Below are 20,503 nucleotides of genomic sequence, written 5' to 3' on the forward strand. Positions count from 1 at the left end.
CTTCTAGTTGCACCTCCGCTCTTTGCTCTACTTATACTTAGTTTCCAGAGTCTGACCTAAGATGGGGCGATTCGCGCGCCTCCCCCTGCTGGTGCCTGCGGATTTGGGCTTTTAAAGAGATCACGGTATCCTTACTTTAGCTTACTTTTATTGTACGTCCAAAATTTGTCCCCACGAGCTGCAAAGAAAGGCAAAGCTCCCCGAGGGCACAAATCTTTGATACTTTGTTAAAACTGTGAATAGAATAGAGCACACCGTTTAAGTCTGGACTAGTTTTTGACCCTTCCCCGAGCCAGGCTGACTCTTGGCACGGTATGATTAGATTTAAAATGATGTTTTGGGAGGGGTAGGAATGTTTCGAGAAAATAAATTTTGTAAAGCAACAATTAGGATTCGGTTAATGAACTCGCTTATTTGGAATTGCGTAAGAGCAAGGTACCCGCTGGTTGTACGCAACTGCTTATTCATAGCAGTTCATACGTTATCCTCAACCAGCGGTGGTATAATAAAGAACCTATAATGTGTTTTTGTAAGCGATCGTTGTACTTTTTAACTTTGGTTTTTTTGTGCTTACAAAGGATTTCAAAACAATTAAAACCGAGATCTAACTGTCATGGTTGACTTTGAGTAATTTTCGACGACTCGTATCACAAATTCTTTGCTCGAGAGATTCTGTTGTAATCGTCACATTTAATGACAACAAATGCTCCATTCGGACTTTCCTCAATGATTTGTAATTTTGCGTTTTTGGATGAGGATTTAAATTAAAAGGATTGAAACATCTATCCGTTCGAATATCAGACCCTTTCAAAGATTTCAATGTTATTTTATATCTTATTACCTTATAGAGACCCCACTCTAAATCCAAGTGTTTTTTCTTAAGAATGAAATTGTAATTTTCCTAATTATATATGTAAATTTATTTCGGAAGTTCAAGCGTAGTCAATGTTTGCAGCTGTGCAACGCAACTTGATATTAAATTAATAAACCTCGCTGCAGAAATTGTTACATTGTGTCTCCCACTTATTTTTCATCTCACACAAATTAAATAATATTATATAATTAAATAAACTTACTTCACTTTTTAATATTTTATATTTTTAATACTTTTTAACATCAGAAATAATACATTTGTTTTCACAATTCATATTCGATAGCTCTTACACGTACAATTTCTTTATTTACAACAGTACATACGCGATTTGCCAACAGATAAAAAATAAAATTAAATTAAAAAATATCTCATTATTATTATTTAAACATATTGCAATAACAAAACACTACCTTACCCCAAATCAACCACATAATTTGTCTTGCTCACTTATTAACTATGGCCAATTCAAACAACTTAACTGGACCTGCAATGTTGCACTCCGTAGAAGAAGCACAAATACAACAGTAGAGAGCTGCAAACAGGCAGGCAAGGCTTTTGAACAATAGAAACGCCGAAGGCAATGTAGACGAGACACTCATTGACCAATTGATAGCTCAAAGTTTGCCAGCATTACTCCAATAAATGAACTTTAACACTAAAGCTACTGAATATTCTGAAGCCTGTACAATATACCCAGAAACTCACGCTAACGTTTCTGACTTGGATCGGGCACCAGATATCGTGAAATGCCTTAAAGAATTTTCAGAGAGGCCAATCCAGACACCACGTACAGGGTTGCCCATATTCGACGGACCCATGTTTTTTTTTAAAAAATCAAAGAAAAAATAAAAATTTGGCGGTTGGCAATCTTAATCATTTAATTTGTTCCAAGTAGATTTGTTTACATCAATTTTTGAATATGATATCTTTCAAATGGCCGCCTCTGGCGTGGATGGCGTATTGTGCCCTTTTTGCAGCATTTTCCATCGTTTTCGCCAACATTTCGGCCGGAATAGCGGCTATTTCTTCACGAATGTTGTCCTTGAGCTCTTCTAGGGTCCTTGGCTTGTTAACGTAAACCTTTGACTTCAAATATCCCCACAAGAAGAAGTCAGGCGGCGTCAAATCGGGCGAACGCGGTGGCCAGTCCAAATCACCACTTTTCGACATCAAACGGCCCGGAAACAATTTCTTCAGAAAATCGATTGTTATGCGACTTGTGTGCGGTGGAGCGCCGTCTTGTTGAAACCAGAACTGCCTCATACGCTTTCGACGAATAATTGGCATCACAAAATTGGTCATCATGTCGCGATAACGCTCCTGGTTGATGGTAACAGCATGGCCATTTTCATTTTGGATTTCTGTTGAATGTAAATTTCAACTATTTCAGAGCGCTCGCGTGGCGTGTATTTTTCCATGGTAAAAATCTGCTTGGACTGACGCTTCAAACGCGGTATGTCATTAAGCGATCTGCCATCTCTGTCAAAAGTTATGGCGTCGTCAGATGGGTCCGTCGAATATGGGCAACCCTGTACACAGATGCCAGTACATTCCAACAATGTAACTTACCGACAACCCACCGCGTCCGTTCGCTGCAAAGCCCCCTGAAACGATGGAAGTCGACCGAAGTATTCAAATTAAGAGGGCTAATTACATAAACAGGCCGCAACTGGAGTCGGACAACAGACCACCATTTCCATTAGAGCAGGGCGGGAAGAAACAAAGAATCTATAACACCCAAGGGGGTAGAATGCCAGGAGCAAGTAAAATAAGGACATGCTGAAGAGTACGAACAAGCAATGGGAGAATATAACGATCAGGGTAGTTACGACACGACCTTAGCAGAACACATTGAACAAGCACAAAGCATACACTGACACCTACCTAAATTTTCAAGAATAAAGGACTCCTCTCTGTCGTACTTTGAATGCAAAGTGGGGGGAGAAGCCATACACTCAAAATTCTTTTAGACACTGGATCTAATAAGAATTATATCCAGCCAAAATTCGTACCCAATCCAAAACAAAATTTAACTCCTTTTAAAGCATTATCCTGATAAGTAGTGTCCGGATAACCCACCAAAGAAATTAGACGCCTTTGGAGAAAAAAAGTATAGGATGGTAATTGATTATCGAAAACTCAACAAATCCACGATTACAGATAAATATCCGATACCCGAAATTAATGAGGTACTAGCTCAGCTGGGTAATAACAAGGTCTTCTCCGTTCTTGATCTTATAAGCGGATTCCAAAACAGCCTTATCCGTTAATAACGGAAAATACGAGTTTTCACGAATCCCGTTTGTTTTAAAAATTTCACATTAAAAGCGGATTCCATCAGATTCCATTAAAAACTGCCGACATACCAAAAACAGCCTTCTCCGTTAATAACAGAAAATACGGGTTTACACGACTCCCATTTGCTTTAAAAAAATTTTTTTTTTTTTTTTAATCTACTCTTAATTTTGAGACTAACAATAAGTTGGCGAATCTTAACATTAAAATTTAACTAACAGTATACTAAGACTGCATTCTGGTTGCGCGTCCCTCAGGTCGGTCGCTGGGTGGGTAAGTCATTGCGACGAAGGCGTGATTGGTTGCTCAACCTTGTTTGACCTTTTGCCAGGTGGTTAGGGTGCACCGATAGCTTGGTTAAGTACTTGACCTTCTGTTCAGCGATCACTTCTTTGACTGGTAGAATGTTTAAGTCGCGGTGTATGTTTTCGTTGCGAACGTAGCACGGTGCCCCGGTGATTGTTCTCAAGATCTTCGACTGAACTCTTTGAACTATGTCAATGTTGCTATTGCTGGCGTTCCCCCCATAACTGGGAGCCGTACATCCATATAGGTTTTAGAACCGAGTTGTACAGCAGGACTTTATATTCAAGGCTAAGAGGTGACCGAGCGTTGATAAGCCAATGAAGGCTGCTGGCTTTTAGCTTTAGGTGTGTTCTTTTGGCTTCAATGTGCCGGCGTCATGTGAGTCTTCTGTCGAGATGTACTCCTAGGTATGTTACTTCGTTTGCTTGTGGGAGTAGAGTGTTGTTTAATGTAATCGGCGGGCAGTTTTGCCGGTTCAGAGTGAACGTAACGTGCTTGCATTTTAGTTCGTTCACTTTAATTCGCCAATCTGACAGCCATTTTTCAACATCGACCATATGAAGAGCTAGCTGCGCAGTTGCTTGAATCGGGCATTTGGAGCGGCTAAGAATAGCTGTGTCATCGGCAGACGTGGATGTTGTTAGACGTGTGCTTGTCGGGATGTCTGCTGTGTAGAGGACATATAATGTTGGCCCTAGCACGCTACCTTGAGGAACTCCAGCTCCAACAGTGTAATCATCAAATATAGCAGTGTTGCACCTCACGACAAATTTTCTGTCGTAAAGGTAAGACTCTAAAATCTTGTGGGTGCTGTAGGGGAGCATTGTCTTGATCTTGTACATTAGACCTTCTAGCCAGACTCTATCAAATGCTTGAGAGACATCTAAAAATATGGCAGTACAGTACACTCGTTTTTCGAACGCGTTCCGAATCCCATGTTCCTGGGTGTCGGAGTAGAGTAAAGAGGACAGGCGAGTGATCAGATGAAAGATCCGAAAGGCATTCGGCGCTTATCATATTTTTAGGAATGTTTTTGGTAATCGCAATGTCTATTAAATCGGGAAGTTTCTTTGGGTCTGCCGGCCAGTATGTTGGAGTGCCAGAAGAAACATAGTCTAGCTTGTTCTTAGCTTTGATAATTGCATTATAGAGCTGCTTTCCTTTTGGGGTAACGAGACGAGATCCCCAGTGTGTGTGCTTGGCATTGTAGTCTCCTGCTGCTATGAAGTGGTCTCCGAGTGAGTTGAAAAACTGCATAAACTCATCTTCGGCTATGGTGAAGCGTGGGGGGGCAGTATACGGCGGCAAGAGTTAATTGCTTGCCAGTATTTAGGTGTATATTTATTGAGGTAGTTTTTAGCAAATTTCGTATGGTAATGGTGCTTAATACGGCTTCTGATTAAAATTTCAGTCTCGCCGTGTGCTTTACCATCTGGATGATATATGATATTCCATAGAATGAATATCCCCGTAGTTGGAAATTGTATCTGTTTGTAAGATGTGTTTCTAAAAGCAGCATTACGTCGATTTCATTGTCTAGTAGGAATAGCGCTAACTCGAGTTTATGCTGCGAAACGCCGTTAGCGTTCCACGTAAATATTCGTAGGGAAGTCATTATTTTAGATTTTGGTTTCGCATTAGATCTTGCATAGTTGTACGCATAAACAACATAAACTCCGTAAGGCTTTGTTGTAGACTGCATATCATAGCTTCAAAGTTACTTTTTGGCTGCTCCGGCAGCTTGCGGAAGTGAGCTTTTTGGGGCTGGGGTAGCAGGTCCTGATTTTAAAGCGCTTGCGTATGTGACATTTTTGGCAGAGTTTATGGGTCCTAGTGAGGATCTATGAACTGATTATTTTGGGTGCGGGCAGTAGATCCCCTCTGGTGGATGCGACTTTTCAGCTCCTTATAAACTGGGCAACCTCTATAGTTAGCAGTGTGATTTTCACCGCAGTTGCCGCACTTTTTGGAGTTCTGGTCATCTTTGCTCGCTGGGCAGTGTGCGGAGTCATGAAGCTCACTACAAACTACACACACCGGGCGCAGTTTACGGTCAATATTCTTGGCAGTTTGCACATTGTACCGGGCCATTGCGTTTGTGCGGCTCCTCAACTGTAATTCTGCGGTGCAGCAGGAACTGAAGATTGTATATAGGGTGCACTTCGTATTTCTTTAGGGGCTTAATTTGTGGTTCGAGCTCAACCTTAAAGAGTGGCTGTGGCTTTCTATCCCTGTTAAGGATATTGAAGACTGTCTTAGCGCTAAATCCCTTCTCTTGTAGCGCCTTTGTTATCTCTGCAGGCGATACTTCGGACTTTATGCCCTTAAGTACGACTTGCAGGCCCTTGCTGCTTTTTAGCTGCTACGTGTAAAAGTTCTTTTTTTTGTCGGTGAGGTATTTCGATAATACTCTGTAATTATCTTCAGACTTCGTTTGAACTTTTGTTTCCTAGATGTTGCCCTTTACGAGTGGTATTATGTGGAAGTTGTCCTTGCCAATAAGCTCTATAATTTTGTTGACAAGAACGTTGGAACTTTTTTTCTCGTATGTAAATTGGCGGGGGCTTAGGCTTCCTTTTTTCGACTTCTGTAGATTCGGCGTCATCCTCATAGTCTGCCAACATTTTAAAACGGTTTGAGTTCGTGGGCGTTTCTATTGCAGCTATGTTAGCATTGCCACGGGTTATTTTGCGTTGAGAGTTTAGGGGGCTCAGCTTCCTTTTGATTTGGATGTAGCGATCCATGCCAGTCTGCACAGCCGGCTTAATATCTTCTTTGTTTTTGTTCTCTTTTTCGGGCAGCGCAGCGGCAGAAGTATTAATGTTTGCGCTGCTAGCTGATGACGTCGTTAAACGCGCTGTCGTTACAGTTGCGGTTGTTGTTGTTGTTACGGCTGCCGTTGTCAAAGAAGTTGCGGTGCTAGTTACTGCGCTCTTTGGCTGCAGAGACATCGATGGTAGTGAGGGGGAGCAAGAACGCGCTCTCTCGCTCTCTACGTTTAAGAATTCGGTCAAGTTTGGAGTAATTGACCGTGTTTGGGATGAGCTTGCATTACTTTCGGTTGCTTTGAAAGTGAAGTAAGCGTTGTTTCTTTGTACTGAGAGCCGTCTCTCGTCTTGCTCACGTTGACGTTGTGTGCGAACGTCGTTTAGACTCATTGCAATCGAGGTTGAGTTTGTTCGAGTTTTAAATGTTTTGTTTTATATTAACTAATTAATTAATCAATATAAACATTAGCGATTTCATCGCTGAAAGCGTCTTTTCGCATTGTTGTTGATTTACGAAACCAGTCACTGCACTTTTTTGATATTATTGAATACTTTTTTTCCCGGAGCACAATAAATACACGTCTGCATGCGACGACGATTCGATCATAATTTTTTTTTTAAATAATGCAAGTAGCAGGTGGCAAATAATCAAAAATTAACCCTTTACATGGTGGTGATGCATATCTGCATCATACCGTTCAAATTCAATTATTTTTTAACGGGCGTTGCAAAACTGTCTTAAATCTTTTTGATGCAGTTCAGCAACTTTCGTTTTTTATATAACAAGTGTTAGTCACTCAGGATTCTGTCCAATACTCAACAGATGATTACTTTTCCCGCCAATTTGGTGAATGTGGAAATCTGAATTGGTTGTGCAGTTTCTCATCCAAATATAATTAATTTAAAAAAAAGTATAGTTGATTTAATTTATATTTTTAAACAGGTAAATATTATATTTAGTTCTATATTGTCGAGTTTTTGTGTTTGTTGCATTATAATACGAATAAATCAACAATTTCGCTTTGTTGCAGATATGCATAAAAGTAGCTTTACACATAAAAAAATAAAGTAAAACCAAAAAATTAAAAAAATAAAAAAGAAGTGTATTTTTTATTTTCACTTATCTACTAAACAAAAAAAAAATGAAGAAAATCGGAGTTATTGCCATGTAAAGGGTTAAAGTTTTATTCAAAACACACTTTACAAATAAATGAATTAATTTTAATGTAAATGGCGAATTACATTTTGTCTTCTATTTTGTCTTCTATTTTTTCGTTTCTCTCATTGTTGCCATTGGAATGCATTTACCGTTAGAAACACAAATTTGGGCGAAGAGATAGGAGGAGGGATAGACAAAGAAAGAAGTGGGGCAAGGAAAGACTGGCCACACGCTGCAACACGCAGGTTTCCGAAGTTCACTCCAGTTCACTCCGTACACGCGTTTTCTGAGGAGTCGGACGCATTCAAGTGAAGCACCTTTTTTTCAGAAGTATCCGCCACTGCAAGAAGCAATAGAAACCTTCAATAAACTAAAAAACTGATGGCGTCATTTAAGTGTTCCAGATTTCAATAAAGAATTCCAATTAACAATAGATGCCTCCGATTTCGCATAGGCGCTGTGCTATCCCAAGGGGATAGACCGATTTCGTTTCTCTCTAGAACGATTTCTAAAGCACAAGAGAATTACGCCACTAACCAAATAGAGATGTTAGCCATAGTTTGGACTCTGAAAGCTCTCAAAAACTACCCATACGGTAGAACAAAAGTTAAAATCTATTGGGTTGGCAAGAAAGTAATGCTCGTTTTTTTAGTAATCGTTTTTAATCTAATTTATTGACAACTAATCGAGCACCAGGGTCACACTTTTTAGTATCGTTTTAAAGCTTATTGTCTTAGGTACTATCGACGAAAATTTGGTAATTATTCGATAACATTTGTGGAAGCTATAGCAAATTAATCATGGAGGACCAAAGTGAGCATTTTCGGCATATTTTGCTTTTTTACTTCCAAAAAGGAAAAAAAGCGGTCGAAGCTCGCGAAAAATTGTGCGAAGTGTATGGTAAAGATGCCATGAGTGATCGCCAATGTCAGCGCTGGTTTGCCAAATTCAGGCTTGGAGATTTTGGAGTAAAAGACGCCCCACCTTCTGGACGACCATCGGCCGTTTTTGACGAACAAATTCAGGCTTTGCTTGAAGAAAACCGGCGTTATTCAACGCAGGAGATGTCAGAGAAGCTCAGTGTGTCGCATACAACGGTTGAAAATCATTTGAAGAAACTTGGCTACGTAAGCAAGCTCGATGTTTGGGTTCCGCATAACTTAAAGGAAATTCCCCTAACTAAGCGTATCAACATCTGCTATTCTATGCTGCAACTGATTAAAAACGATCCTTTTTTGAAGCGGATCATTACTGGCGACGAAAAGTGGGTTGTTTACAATAATGTCCAACGAAAAAGATCATGGAGCAAGAAAGATGAGCCAGCCCAAGCCACATCAAAGGCCGATATCCATCAGAGAAAAGTTATGCTGTCTGTTTGGTGGAATTGGAAGGGTGTAGTGCACTTTGAGCTGCTGGGACGGAATGAAACCATCAATTCAGATGTGTACTGTCGCCAGCTATTCAATTTGGCGGAAAAAATTATAGAAAAGGAGCCGGCACTAGCTAATCGCAAGGGTATAGTCTTCACCATGACAACGCTAGGACCCACACATCTTTGGTCCCACGGCAAAAATTAACGGAGCTGAATTGGGAAGTGCTACCACATCTACCTTATAGTCCGGACTTTGCACCTTCAGATTACAATTTGTTTCGCTCTCTTCAAAACTCTTTGAATGGTAAAAACTTTGATTCAGATGAGGCTGTCGAAAACCACTTGTCTCGATTCTTTGCTGGAAAATGCCAATACATAATTGATTAATTATAAGTCCTGATATAAATAAATCATCTTTGAAAATATTGAAAAAAAAAACATGACTTTCTTGTCAACCCAATACACTGACCATCAGCCATTGACGTACTCCCTTAGTTCTTGGAACGGAAATTCCAAATTCAAAGGTGGAAGGCTTATCTCGAAGAATATGATTATGAGTTATTGTACAAACCTGGCAAAAACAATGTAGTAGCCGACGCTTTGTCAAGACCAAGTCAAATTAATTCAATAAGGTCTACCCAACATAGCTCAGAAAGTTCTTCCAAAAATCGAATCTATGTATAGCGTAGAAGTCTTCATTAACGCCTTCAAGAATCAAATATTCATTAACAAAAACCAATCAATTAATTATAAATTTGAAATTCCGTTTCCAACGTTTCATAGGCACACGATAAGTCAGTCAGATTATACTGGCAAAGATCTATTAAATATATTGAATAAATATCTTAACTCTTCAGTTATAAACGGAATGAAAATATCCGATGATATAATGGGACAGATTCAAACGCTTTACCCTACACATTTTAGGAACATCAAAATAAGATTTACATCTCTGCAAGTAAAAGACCTAATTACAGATACGAAACAATACAAAGAAATTTTGAAAGAACACAACCGGGCCCATCGTGGTATGACAGAAAATAAAACACAAACTTCCCAAAAAGCTATATTTTCCCAAAATAAAGCAAAAAATAACAAACTTAATTGAACAATGTAGGGTATGTAAAGATCAAAAATATGATAGATAGCCACCAAATCCGGAACATAAAGAAACTCCCAATCGAACTCCGAATCGATTACCTCCATGATTCGAGTTCAATTAAATATTGAAACTTATAAAGTCCCACCATATAAGAGTTCAGTTAATGGGCAAATTGAGAGATTCCATTCCACCTTGTTTGAAAACTAAACAAAAGCATAAAGATTTCGAAGAACTGCTGAATAGAGCGGTTTACGAATATAATTTTTCAGTACACTCTGTAAAAAAAAAAAGACCACTAGACGTTTTCTTTGGTAGAAATATAAAAACGGATCCAGAACTTTACGACAAAACAAGACAGGAAAATATTGACCAAACAAAAACAAACAATAACTAGACTTGAAAAACCATAATCAAAATAGAAATCCAATACAGACTTACACGGTCGGTCAAGAAATTTGTATTAAACAAAACACAAGGTTGGGGTCCCAATTAACAGCTAGGTATATGAAAGACACTGTAAAAATGGATAAGGGTACAACTATACTAACAGAATCAGGAAAAATAGTGCATAAAAGTAATATTAAAAACCAATGATTCCCATTTTTCCAGGTTATTTTAAATTACTAATATACGGCACGCAATACAGTGGGCTAGATTAAATATAGTTAATTCGGTGATCTGAGCTATGATGAGTTGACAATAATAAAAAATACCTTTGAAAGCCTACCTACCCCCACTTTCAGTAAAAGAAATGCTTGAATTCACTAATGTTTCTATTTGCATAACAATACCGTATTATTTTATCTTGTGAAAATACCTGTATTACACCCAACAAATTTCCAACATATTTTGATTAAGCCAGTCAAGAAAAACAAGACAATTATTCATCTAAATAATAACGATTTTTTTGTAACAAAAGAAGAATTTTACAAGATACACAATAATTGCAAAGATTTTATTCATAATATGTAATAAAAATAAGATTTTTAATCTAAGTAATACCGATTGGATACCAGAATTAGTTAGGGGCCAAAAGGCCTATTGCAACTTCAGTAATGCCGAACATTTAAATGGCATAGAAGAGGTTGGCGACCGCATCATCTTACTCAACAATTTTAATGGCAGCGTATTTTGGAACCGCACTACAGATAACATCAAAGGAACTTATCTCATCCATTACCACAACGAATCTATACACATTAATGATCAACAGTTCGACAACGTAGAAATAACTACGTGAAACCCGAAATTCCGACCATACAGATGACAACGACGCACCGTAATTCTGAAGATATACTTGAGGACATGTAGAAATTAAGAGGGGAACACAGAAGTCCGAAAGCGAGAAGGCAGCAGTTGCGCAAACTGAAAACACCTCCACGAAATTCAACATTCCACCGGATGCAACAAAAAGTTGCAAGATCAGCAGCAGCGCTGCCACCGCCAACAGCAGAACAATAGCTTAGCTCAGGGTAGAATTGGTTTAAGTAAATCAGTCGCAAATTGTTTTTAAATAAAGAAAGTTCAATAAATAAATCTAATAAAAGTCATTTTTAACTTGCATGAGCCTTTCAGGGTACTTTTTTCCCACTATAATAGACTGTTTTCTATAGTATCTACTTCTGACACTCTGCAGCTCCTAAAACAACCAACAACATTTCTGGGAAAAAATTAGATCGTTAAATTTGTAATTAAAATTAAATTTACATTTTCTTTGGCTTTAAATTTTGTTCTGACGTAAGTTACACGGCTGTCGCCCCTCGGTAAGTTGGGCGGGTGGTGGTACCGTGGGACTACGCGCGTAGAAGAAAAAGTGTGTGCGTACAAAGTACACATGTCAAAAGTGAAACTTCTTTGGCGAACTAATTTATCAGTCTTGTTTATATTTATGGGTGATTCCATATCAGATTTGATATTGGGAAATTCGATGAGATATTTTTTTCATGCTCTTTATCGAAAATAAATCGACACGTATTTTTTTATATGGCTCAGAAAATTTTTTTGACAAAGTTATGATTTTTTGAATTTTTGATGAACTGCCTTTTTATTGATGACAGTCGCGTTTTCCAGCCCCAATAACTCGATAACCGTGCGTCGGAGAAAAAAAATCTATAGGAAGTAAAAATTTCATCCTTCCTTCTTCTTTGCAAAACTTTCGTGAAATAATTTATTTAAACAATTTTTCACCACAAAAAGTTCAAATGTTTATAACAAATTAATTTTTCTCCAACTTGGACAATTTTGATTTTTTTTTTTATCACAATAAATCCTTCTGATGAACATACTAAAATTTCAGAATGGTATCAAAAGTAGATTTTGAAGGTGTAGACGGTTAACACGCAGCACTCCTTGTGATTTTGTGGTTTAAATGAGAGAAATATCCGATCGTTAGCGTGCAACATTAATTTTTGCGGTATTTTGTGGTATAAAAAACACACTCAAATAAAAGTTTCTGTTCGGTTATTTTGTGTGATCTCCTTCTTCGAATACCTTCTGAGCTAGAGATTCTTTATCCATACGCACAACGTGGCCGAGCCAGCGCAGACGTTGTATCGTTATGCGCCGGACCACGTCCAACTAATCGTAAAACTCGTACAGCTCGTGTTTCATCATTCTCTCGAACACTCCAAGCGCTGCTGCTTCCGTCAGTGACATAACCCATGCTTCTGCGCCATATAAGAGCACAGGTAAGATAAGTGACTTGTAGAGTGACAATTTTGTTCGGTGAGAGAGGTCTCTGTTGCACATTTGCTTACTTAGACCAAAGTAGCACCTATTGGCAAATGTAATTCTTCGCTTAATCTCCAGGCTGACGTCATTTTCGGTATTAATGGCAGTGCCAAGGTACGTGAACTCCTTGACCACTTCGAAGGTATAGATATCCGCTACCACATGGGAGTCTAGGCGCCGCGCCTCCCTGCTTGTAGACAGCATTTACTTCGTCTTGCCCTCGTTTACCGCCAAACCCACTTTTGCCGACTCTTTTTCGATAGCGGAAAATGCAGCAGTGACATCACGCTTGCTGCGGCCAATGATGTCGATATCATCGGCGTAAGCAAGGAGCTGAACACTATTATAAAAAATAGTCCCAGATCGATGTACACCGGTTTTTCGCAGAACCCCTTCCATCACGAAATTGAAGAGATCGCACGACAGGGGGTCGCCTTGTCTGAAACCTCGAACGGTATTGAAATGCTCGAAAAGCTTCGTTCCTACCTTGACAGAGCTGATGGTGCTGCTCAATGTCATTCTGCAAAGATGTTTTAGCTTGGCAGGAATACCGAACTCAGACATGGTGGCATATAGGCGTTCCCTCGTCGGGATATCGAATGCAGCTTTATAATCGACAAAGAGATGGTGTGTGTCAATGTTATTCTCGTGGGTTTTTTCCAGGATTTGGCGTAATGTGAAGATCTGGTCTATGGTGGACTTACCAGGTCTGAAGCCGCACTGATAAGGTCCGATCAGTGTGCTGGTATACGGCTTCAGTCGTTCACATATAACGCTCGATAGGGCCTTGTATGAGATGGTAATCAGGCTGATTCCCCGGTAGTAGTACACGACAAAGGGCGCTGAGATTCCAATCGCTGGGCATGCTTTCTTCTAGCCATATTTTGCACAAGAGCTGATGCGTGCACCTTATCAGCTCTTCGCCGCCGGCCTTAAACAACTCTGCATGCAGTCCATCAGCACCGGCTGCTTTGTTGTTTTTGAGCCGCGTTATAGCAACTAGGATCTCGTCATGGCAAGGTAGTGGTATATCCACATTGTCGTCGATTAGTGGTATCGGGCTGCTTCCTCCAATGGCGGGATTCGTGCCGTCATCGCCTGCTAGCAGCTTGGAGAAATGCTCCCTCCGTAACCTCAGCGTGCACTGCGGATCCGTAACCAGATTTCCATTTTCATCCCGACAGTTAGATGCTCCGGTCTTGAAACCTTGTGTCAGACGGTTGACTTGTTAGTAGAATTTTCGAACATCAATCCTGTCTTGTAACACCTCAAGTTCCTCGCACTCTCGCTTTTCTTGCTCCCGTTTTTTCCGTCTGAAAAGTCGCCTCTCTTCCTTCCTTTTCTCCCTGTAACGTTCACACGTAGCTCGCGTTGCGCTTGAACCAAATGGTTGTTTCAGCAGCAGCTCGCATAGAGTGGGATATGTGCGCCCAGAGTCCGCCGGCGTCAACAGGGAGAGGGGTAGGTTGGTGGAGCAGTTCCGAGAGGGAGTGAGTGGAGTAGGCCATTGCTGTCCGTTGTGATCGCAGTCTAGTGACGTCAAGCTTTCGTTGCGTGATGGGGCGTTGGTTTTTCGCTCGGCATAGCCGCATGCGTATCTTGGCTGCGACAAGATAGTGATCCGAGTCAATGTTGACTCCACGAAACGTACGCACTTCCATCACGCTTGGGGCCTGCCTTCCGTCTATCACAACGTGATCAATCTGGTTACGCGTCTTTTGATCAGGGGACAGCCATGTGGCCTTGTGGATGTCGAGGTGCCGAAATCTGGTGCTACTCACTACCATGATTCGCGCCGCGGCGAAGTCAATCAGCCTGAGACCGTTGTTCGAGGTGGTATCATGGAGGCTGAATCGACCGACGGTGGGGTCAAAGATGCGTTCGCGCCCGACCTTTGCGTTGAAGTCCCCGAGCATAATCTTCACGTCGTGGTCTGGCCAGCGGTCGTAGGTGTCCTCGAGTCTCGCGTAGAATGCATCCTTAACAGCATCATCCTTCTCCTCCGTCGGGACGTGCGCACAAAATATGCTAAGATTGAAAAACCTAGCTTTAACGCGGATTGTAGCCAATCGTTCACTCACTGGGGTGAAATTGAAGACGTGGTGGCGCAGTCTCCGGCTTACTTCAAAGCCGCATCCAAATTCGCGCCTCTCCGCATGGCAGCCTTAGTATATATGGCAGTTTGCTCGCTTGGAGCAACCTTTTCCTGTCCACCTCATTTCCTGGGATGGAAACTTGGAATCATTCGAAGGTTTTTGTTGGGTCATTGAGCTTTTTCACTAACACTTACCTTTGGTGGTGCTCAAGTAAAATAAACCCGCACAAGTGCATATTTATGCACTTATTTATTTTAATGGCACCAAGGCCTTAATGTACAAAGTTAATGTTTGTTATTCTTTAAAATATTCGGCAGGCAGACCAATTTGTCTGTGCCTTTTAACTACCGAAAGTATGTTGAGCAGGATTGTGCCTTTGAACAAGCGAAGTATATAAACGAAAGAATAGGTAGGCGATCTGCACAAATTCGAACTATGAAGCTGCTTGCCGTGGACAAAGGGCCAGGCAGCAATAAGCAAAAGAGTGCAAAAGTAGTTAGCAATTACAATTCATACAGGAGTTGCCACGCAGGGCAAACAGGAAAACAAAGCAAACATCAAGCAATCAATTTGCGTTAAGATTTGAAATTTAGTGCTTTGATTTAGGATTGCGGCATGACCAAACAGTTTTAAAGGGCTATATTTGTTTTTTTGAAGTGAAACTTCTTTAGGCGCATGAGGGTAAAATTTTTACAATTGTAACGGTAACGTCACACAAGTATGCAACGGAAGTGACGAAAAAGAAAGAGAAAGAGCGATCGAGTCCGATTGAGAGAGAGTACGACAGGGCGAACGTAGCACGAAGCAACTAGCGATGGAGTGAGAATAGGGAGCAAGCAAGTGAGAAAGATCGAGAGAGAAAGATCACGCATAGAGCCATGGTATAATAAGGACAAGGTAGTCTCGTCGGCGTCACTCCCCTATTGGGCACTACAATGAGTGCGAGTGAGAGGATGTTTTCTTATAAGTGCGAAAGGAACAGAATAAGACGATGTTGTGTTACCCTTATGCTGTGCATGTGGGCTTAAAAAGAACTGTTATATGATAGTGAATACTAACTGTTCCGTAAGTAGAATTTCCAAACACTTGTTCTTTGAGGTCGCTGTCAGTTGGCAGCTTACAATTTGGAATGCGATTCGAGCGAATAGTTCCCAAAGAAAATATTCCCTGGGACTTGAGATATACAAGAAGCGGCAATGAAGTACATATAACAATTGTCAAAGTAGATAATCTGATTTTTGAAATCTGGAACATTGCGTGACAATCGAACAACTACATTTGCTGCCACACCAAGATCTGGTGAGCCAGTTTAAACAACATTGTCACCTGCTCCACATTATATATCGAAATTATAGCAAAAGCCAGAAGAGTCACACAAATTTAAGAATTTCACAAGGTCTTTATCTTCGTTGCACACATTTGTTCATCCACAGATAAACGTTGGCGCATCGGAACTAATTGAGACTTGTCATTGAAATGATTCGCGAGCGGCCGTATTTTGTATAAAGGATCGTGGCCGGTAGAATCTTTGGAGGGCAACTTGTTATCATTAAAATCAAATTTCGTCGTATTTTTTCAAAGCGATTTTTTGTCATTGTATGTATTTTGTATTGTTCCAAAAGGAATAAAATAATTTAATCATTAAAAAAAATTGAAAACACTTGAATGGCGTATCCCGATTTTTAAGTTCTCCGAGGTCAGTCTCTTTAAAGGACATTGCAGATTTATCCATGACTAGGTTCGTTTGGCGCCACAACATCTTTTTGAAAAGCGGTGCTTTTGGGTCGATAGTCCAAACAGATCCACATTCAGCTATTGTGCTTTCATGAGCAATATTATGCTCAGCAGGCGCTTTAAGTTTTCGTTTCTGTGCTTGGTAAATTGGACGCAATTGAACTTGAGGGTGACAACAATTTTGCAATAGGAGAAGGACTTCCGCTTAAAGTTACACAAATCTCTCTAGCCAAGATAGATTCCGACATATGTTACACTTTTTCAATCGCTTCTTCATCTTCCTCATTGGCAAACATCATTAGTCAAATCGTCCTCCAATTCTTCTTCTCCATCTGTATCAATGTCAAAATCAATAGAATTTAATAATTTTTCAATCTCCACTTCGAAAAGAGCTGATAGCTTATTCACTTGTTGTCGTATCATGTCTACTGAAGCAATTATTTGTACTTAAATATGTCATAGGTTGTTTCCCTTTCAAACTTACCTTATACATTTTTTTTTCGAAATTGTCCCAAGACCGCCTCTAGACGCGATACTTTATAAAAGCAATAAAAAGCTAAGGAAAACTTATACATATTTAGTGTGGGTTTCCTTTTTTTGCAACACGGTACAATTTTTTTCCAGCAGCAAACTGTTTATAATATTTAAAAAAAATATTTACATTTTGGACTTCTTACAAAATAATTACTTCGTGCGAGTTGCACAAATTTTCAGCTTCAAATGAATACAGCAGCTTGCGCAAGCTCTGATATGTATTACGAACGCAACAAACTTAATTTTTGGTCTTCCCCAAATTAGAAAAAACGCAAAACCGAGTCAAAAGGAATGAAAAGCACAAAATAACGGTATTTTTAACATACCCGTTTAGAGGCGGTCTTGTCACCAAATCGATAAATTGAACGATGGTACCAAGATAAGTTATCGGAAAATTTAATAAAGGGCATTTTTATTATGGGTCTCCGCCTAAAGAGTCAATTGTAGTAATTAGCCTTAAATTTAAAACTTTATTTTTTTAAGGATTATAGAAATATTGAGTAAGTATCATTTACGAGGTGCGTTCAAAAAGTATCGCGAATTTTGAATTTTCGCGGGTTACCTCGTATCGAATTTCGATTTTTTTGTGGCGTTATGCTGGTACTCATGTCTCACACTTATGCCGACAAGCTCGGCCATTTTGAATGTTCACTTAATTGTTGACAGCTGCTTTGCTTGCACGTGCTTCGGATCGTCTTCGATTTTTACCTTTTCAAACAAATGGATCAAAGAACCTGTATCAAATTTTGTGTTGAAAAGGAAATTAAGTGTGTGGATGCATTCCGAATGTTGACTGTGGCATACGGAGAAGCTACCTTGGACCGAAGCAACGTTTATCGGTGGTACAAAATGTTCTAAGAAGGCCGAGAAGATGTGAACGACGAAGAGCGTGCCGGACGCCCGAGCACTTCAACAACAGACGAAAAAATTAAAGGTATTGGCCAATCGTCGAATCACCGTTAGAGAAGTTGCTGAGGACCTAAACATATCGATTGGCTCGTGCCATTCGATTTTTTTCAATGATTTGGGCATGAGATGGGTCGCCGCAAAATTCGTACCAAAATTGCTCAATTGCGACCAGAAACAGCAACGCATGAACATTGCTAATGAGATGCTAAACTCTGTCCGCGACGACCCAAATTTACTTCAGAGGGTCATAACTGGTAACGAATCGTGGGTTTATGGTTATGACGTGTAAACCAAAGCTCAATCATCTCAATGGCAGCTGCCGCACGAACCAAGACCGAAAAAAGCGCGCCAAGTTCGGTCGAGTGTGAAAGTTTTGCTGACAGTTTCCTTCGATCGCAGGGGCGTGGTGCATCATGAGTTCTTGCCACAGGAAATAACGGTCAATAAGGAATATTACCTGCAAGTTATGCCCGGACTTGTGGAAGAACAAAAATTGGCTTTTGCACCCCGATAACGCCCCTGCTCACACATCGTTGCTTGTGCGCGACTTTTTGGCCAAAAACAACACCCCATTGATGCCGCAGCCGCCGTATTCCCCAAATCTGGCCCCCTGTGACTTTTTCTTGTTTCCTAAACTGAAGAGGCCCATGAAAGGCGACGTTACGCTACGCTTGACGAGATAAAGACGGCATCGAAGGAGGAGCTGAACAAGATACAAAAAAATGATTTTTGGAAGTGCTTCGAAGATTGGAAAATTCGTTGGCACAACTGCATAATGTCTCATGGAAATTAATTTGAAGGGGACAAAATAGATATTCATGAATTAATAAATAATTTTTGAAAAAACACAAAATTCGAGATACTTTTTGAACACACCTCGTATTCTGTATTTTCATTATTCTTGACCAAAAATAAAATCCATACAATAAAAATACTTATATTAAAGCTGAGATGAAATACGGTACTTCTGCTTTGTAGGCTTAATGACAAAAATTATATAACTTTCTAGTTAAGTGTAAACATAAACTATAAATACAAATAAAAAACTGTATTCTCCCTTTTTCTGGAAATGCCCAAAATCAAAGAAATAATAAACTTATTTTCAAACCCTATTTGCAGATAAATGGCGGAAAGGAGTTTAATGGCAAATATCCCATGACAATTCTTTACTCATTATATTATGAACTAAGCAAAAGGTATCCCTATTCCCTTATAACTGGAATGAAAAAGGAGTCAACATCCTTTAAGACTGAACTTTTTATTCGAATGCTTAAAATAGTCTTAGGAGAAAAGACCTTTAGAACTGGAATTCAAAGATTCATTTCTAATAACAAAACTAAAACATTCAAAGGCTCGGACTTGTGGACTGCACTTTCAAAACAAGCTGTTGAAGATAAAGCGCTAGATAGAAAACTAATTTTATTAGATGTTGCTGAATCTTGGTTAAAACAAAGCCGCCTTCCACTTGTTACTATTAAAAGAGACTATAATTCAGGGACTGCAATCGTACAGCAAAAAGTGTATCTAAGGGAAAGGCCTCATGATGTACCTGACCAAGATAAAATGCTTTGGTGGATCCCTATTACGTTAGTCCGGCAAGACACTCTTAACTTTTCAAACTCTATCCCGTATATATGGATGAATAAGACGAAGCAAGCGAAAATATCAAACCTGCCCAGCCAAGATGAGTTCATAATTGTCAATCAAGAAGAAATCGGGCCGTACCTGGTTAACTATGACGAAAAAAATTGGTATATGCTGTCAATGTTTCTAAGAACAGAAAACGGAAGAGGATTAATACCAGTTTATACAAGGTATTTATATTTATTATATTTATTATATTTATTGTTCAAATGACGGCTATACGATATAGTCGTCCGATTTTGATGAAATTTAATTTAAAACTCAAGAGACATTAGAAAACTTTATATTCCAAAAATCATGCTTGCTGATGAAAAACAACGATGTCATAATTTTATTTCCATATATTTCTATACAGATTTTACGATCTTTCCTATGGCAGCTATATGATAACGTTGTCGGATTTTAATGAATTTTTTTCTCGATTCAAGGGTTATTAAAAAAAATCCATACTTCGAAAATCATGCTAATGGGATTAAAAACAACGATATTATAATTTTTTCCCATTATTTATATATAGATATCTTTTTTATGGCAGCTATATGATAGACTTATCCGATTTTGATAAAATTTAAATCGAAATTCAATAATAGTTATGAACCGCCATCTGGAAGAAATCAAGTCGATCTGATCAAAAACAGCCGCCTGAGAATTTTTTATTTCATTCTCTTGTATTGGAGCTATCCGATATAGTCGGCCGATCCGGCTCGTTCCGACTTATATACTGCGTGCAATAACTACACACCTTTTGGGAAAGTTTCGGCAAGATAGCTTTAAAACTGAGAGACTAGTTTGAAGAGAAACAGACAGACGGACAGACGTACAGACGTATTTGAATTCTGATCGTGATGCTGATCAAGAATATATATACTTTATGGGGTCTGAGGTGTCTCCTTCACTGAGTTGCAAACTTCTGACTGAAATTATAATACCCTTTGCTCTGCATGGGTATAAAAATAAGTCGGGTTGTCTTTCTTGACGCT

At 39.5% G+C, this 20,503-nt stretch overlaps 1 protein-coding gene across 2 annotated transcripts in view; it reads left to right on the plus strand.

Annotated features, from left to right (window-relative positions):
- LOC108098859 (aminopeptidase N) overlaps nucleotides 1-20,503 on the plus strand; it is a 304,344-nt gene that overhangs the window by 183,651 nt on the left and 100,190 nt on the right. For both annotated transcript variants that reach the window (XM_043208485.1, XM_043208486.1), the window contains one exon: nucleotides 18,999-19,693. In XM_043208485.1, coding sequence (XP_043064420.1) covers nucleotides 18,999-19,693 — 695 coding nt within the window. The remainder of the gene's footprint in view (nucleotides 1-18,998; nucleotides 19,694-20,503) is intronic.

Source organism: Drosophila ficusphila, unplaced genomic scaffold (assembly GCF_018152265.1).
Source record: "Drosophila ficusphila isolate 14025-0441.05 unplaced genomic scaffold, ASM1815226v1 contig_470, whole genome shotgun sequence".
Taxonomy (NCBI): Eukaryota; Metazoa; Arthropoda; class Insecta; order Diptera; family Drosophilidae; genus Drosophila; species Drosophila ficusphila.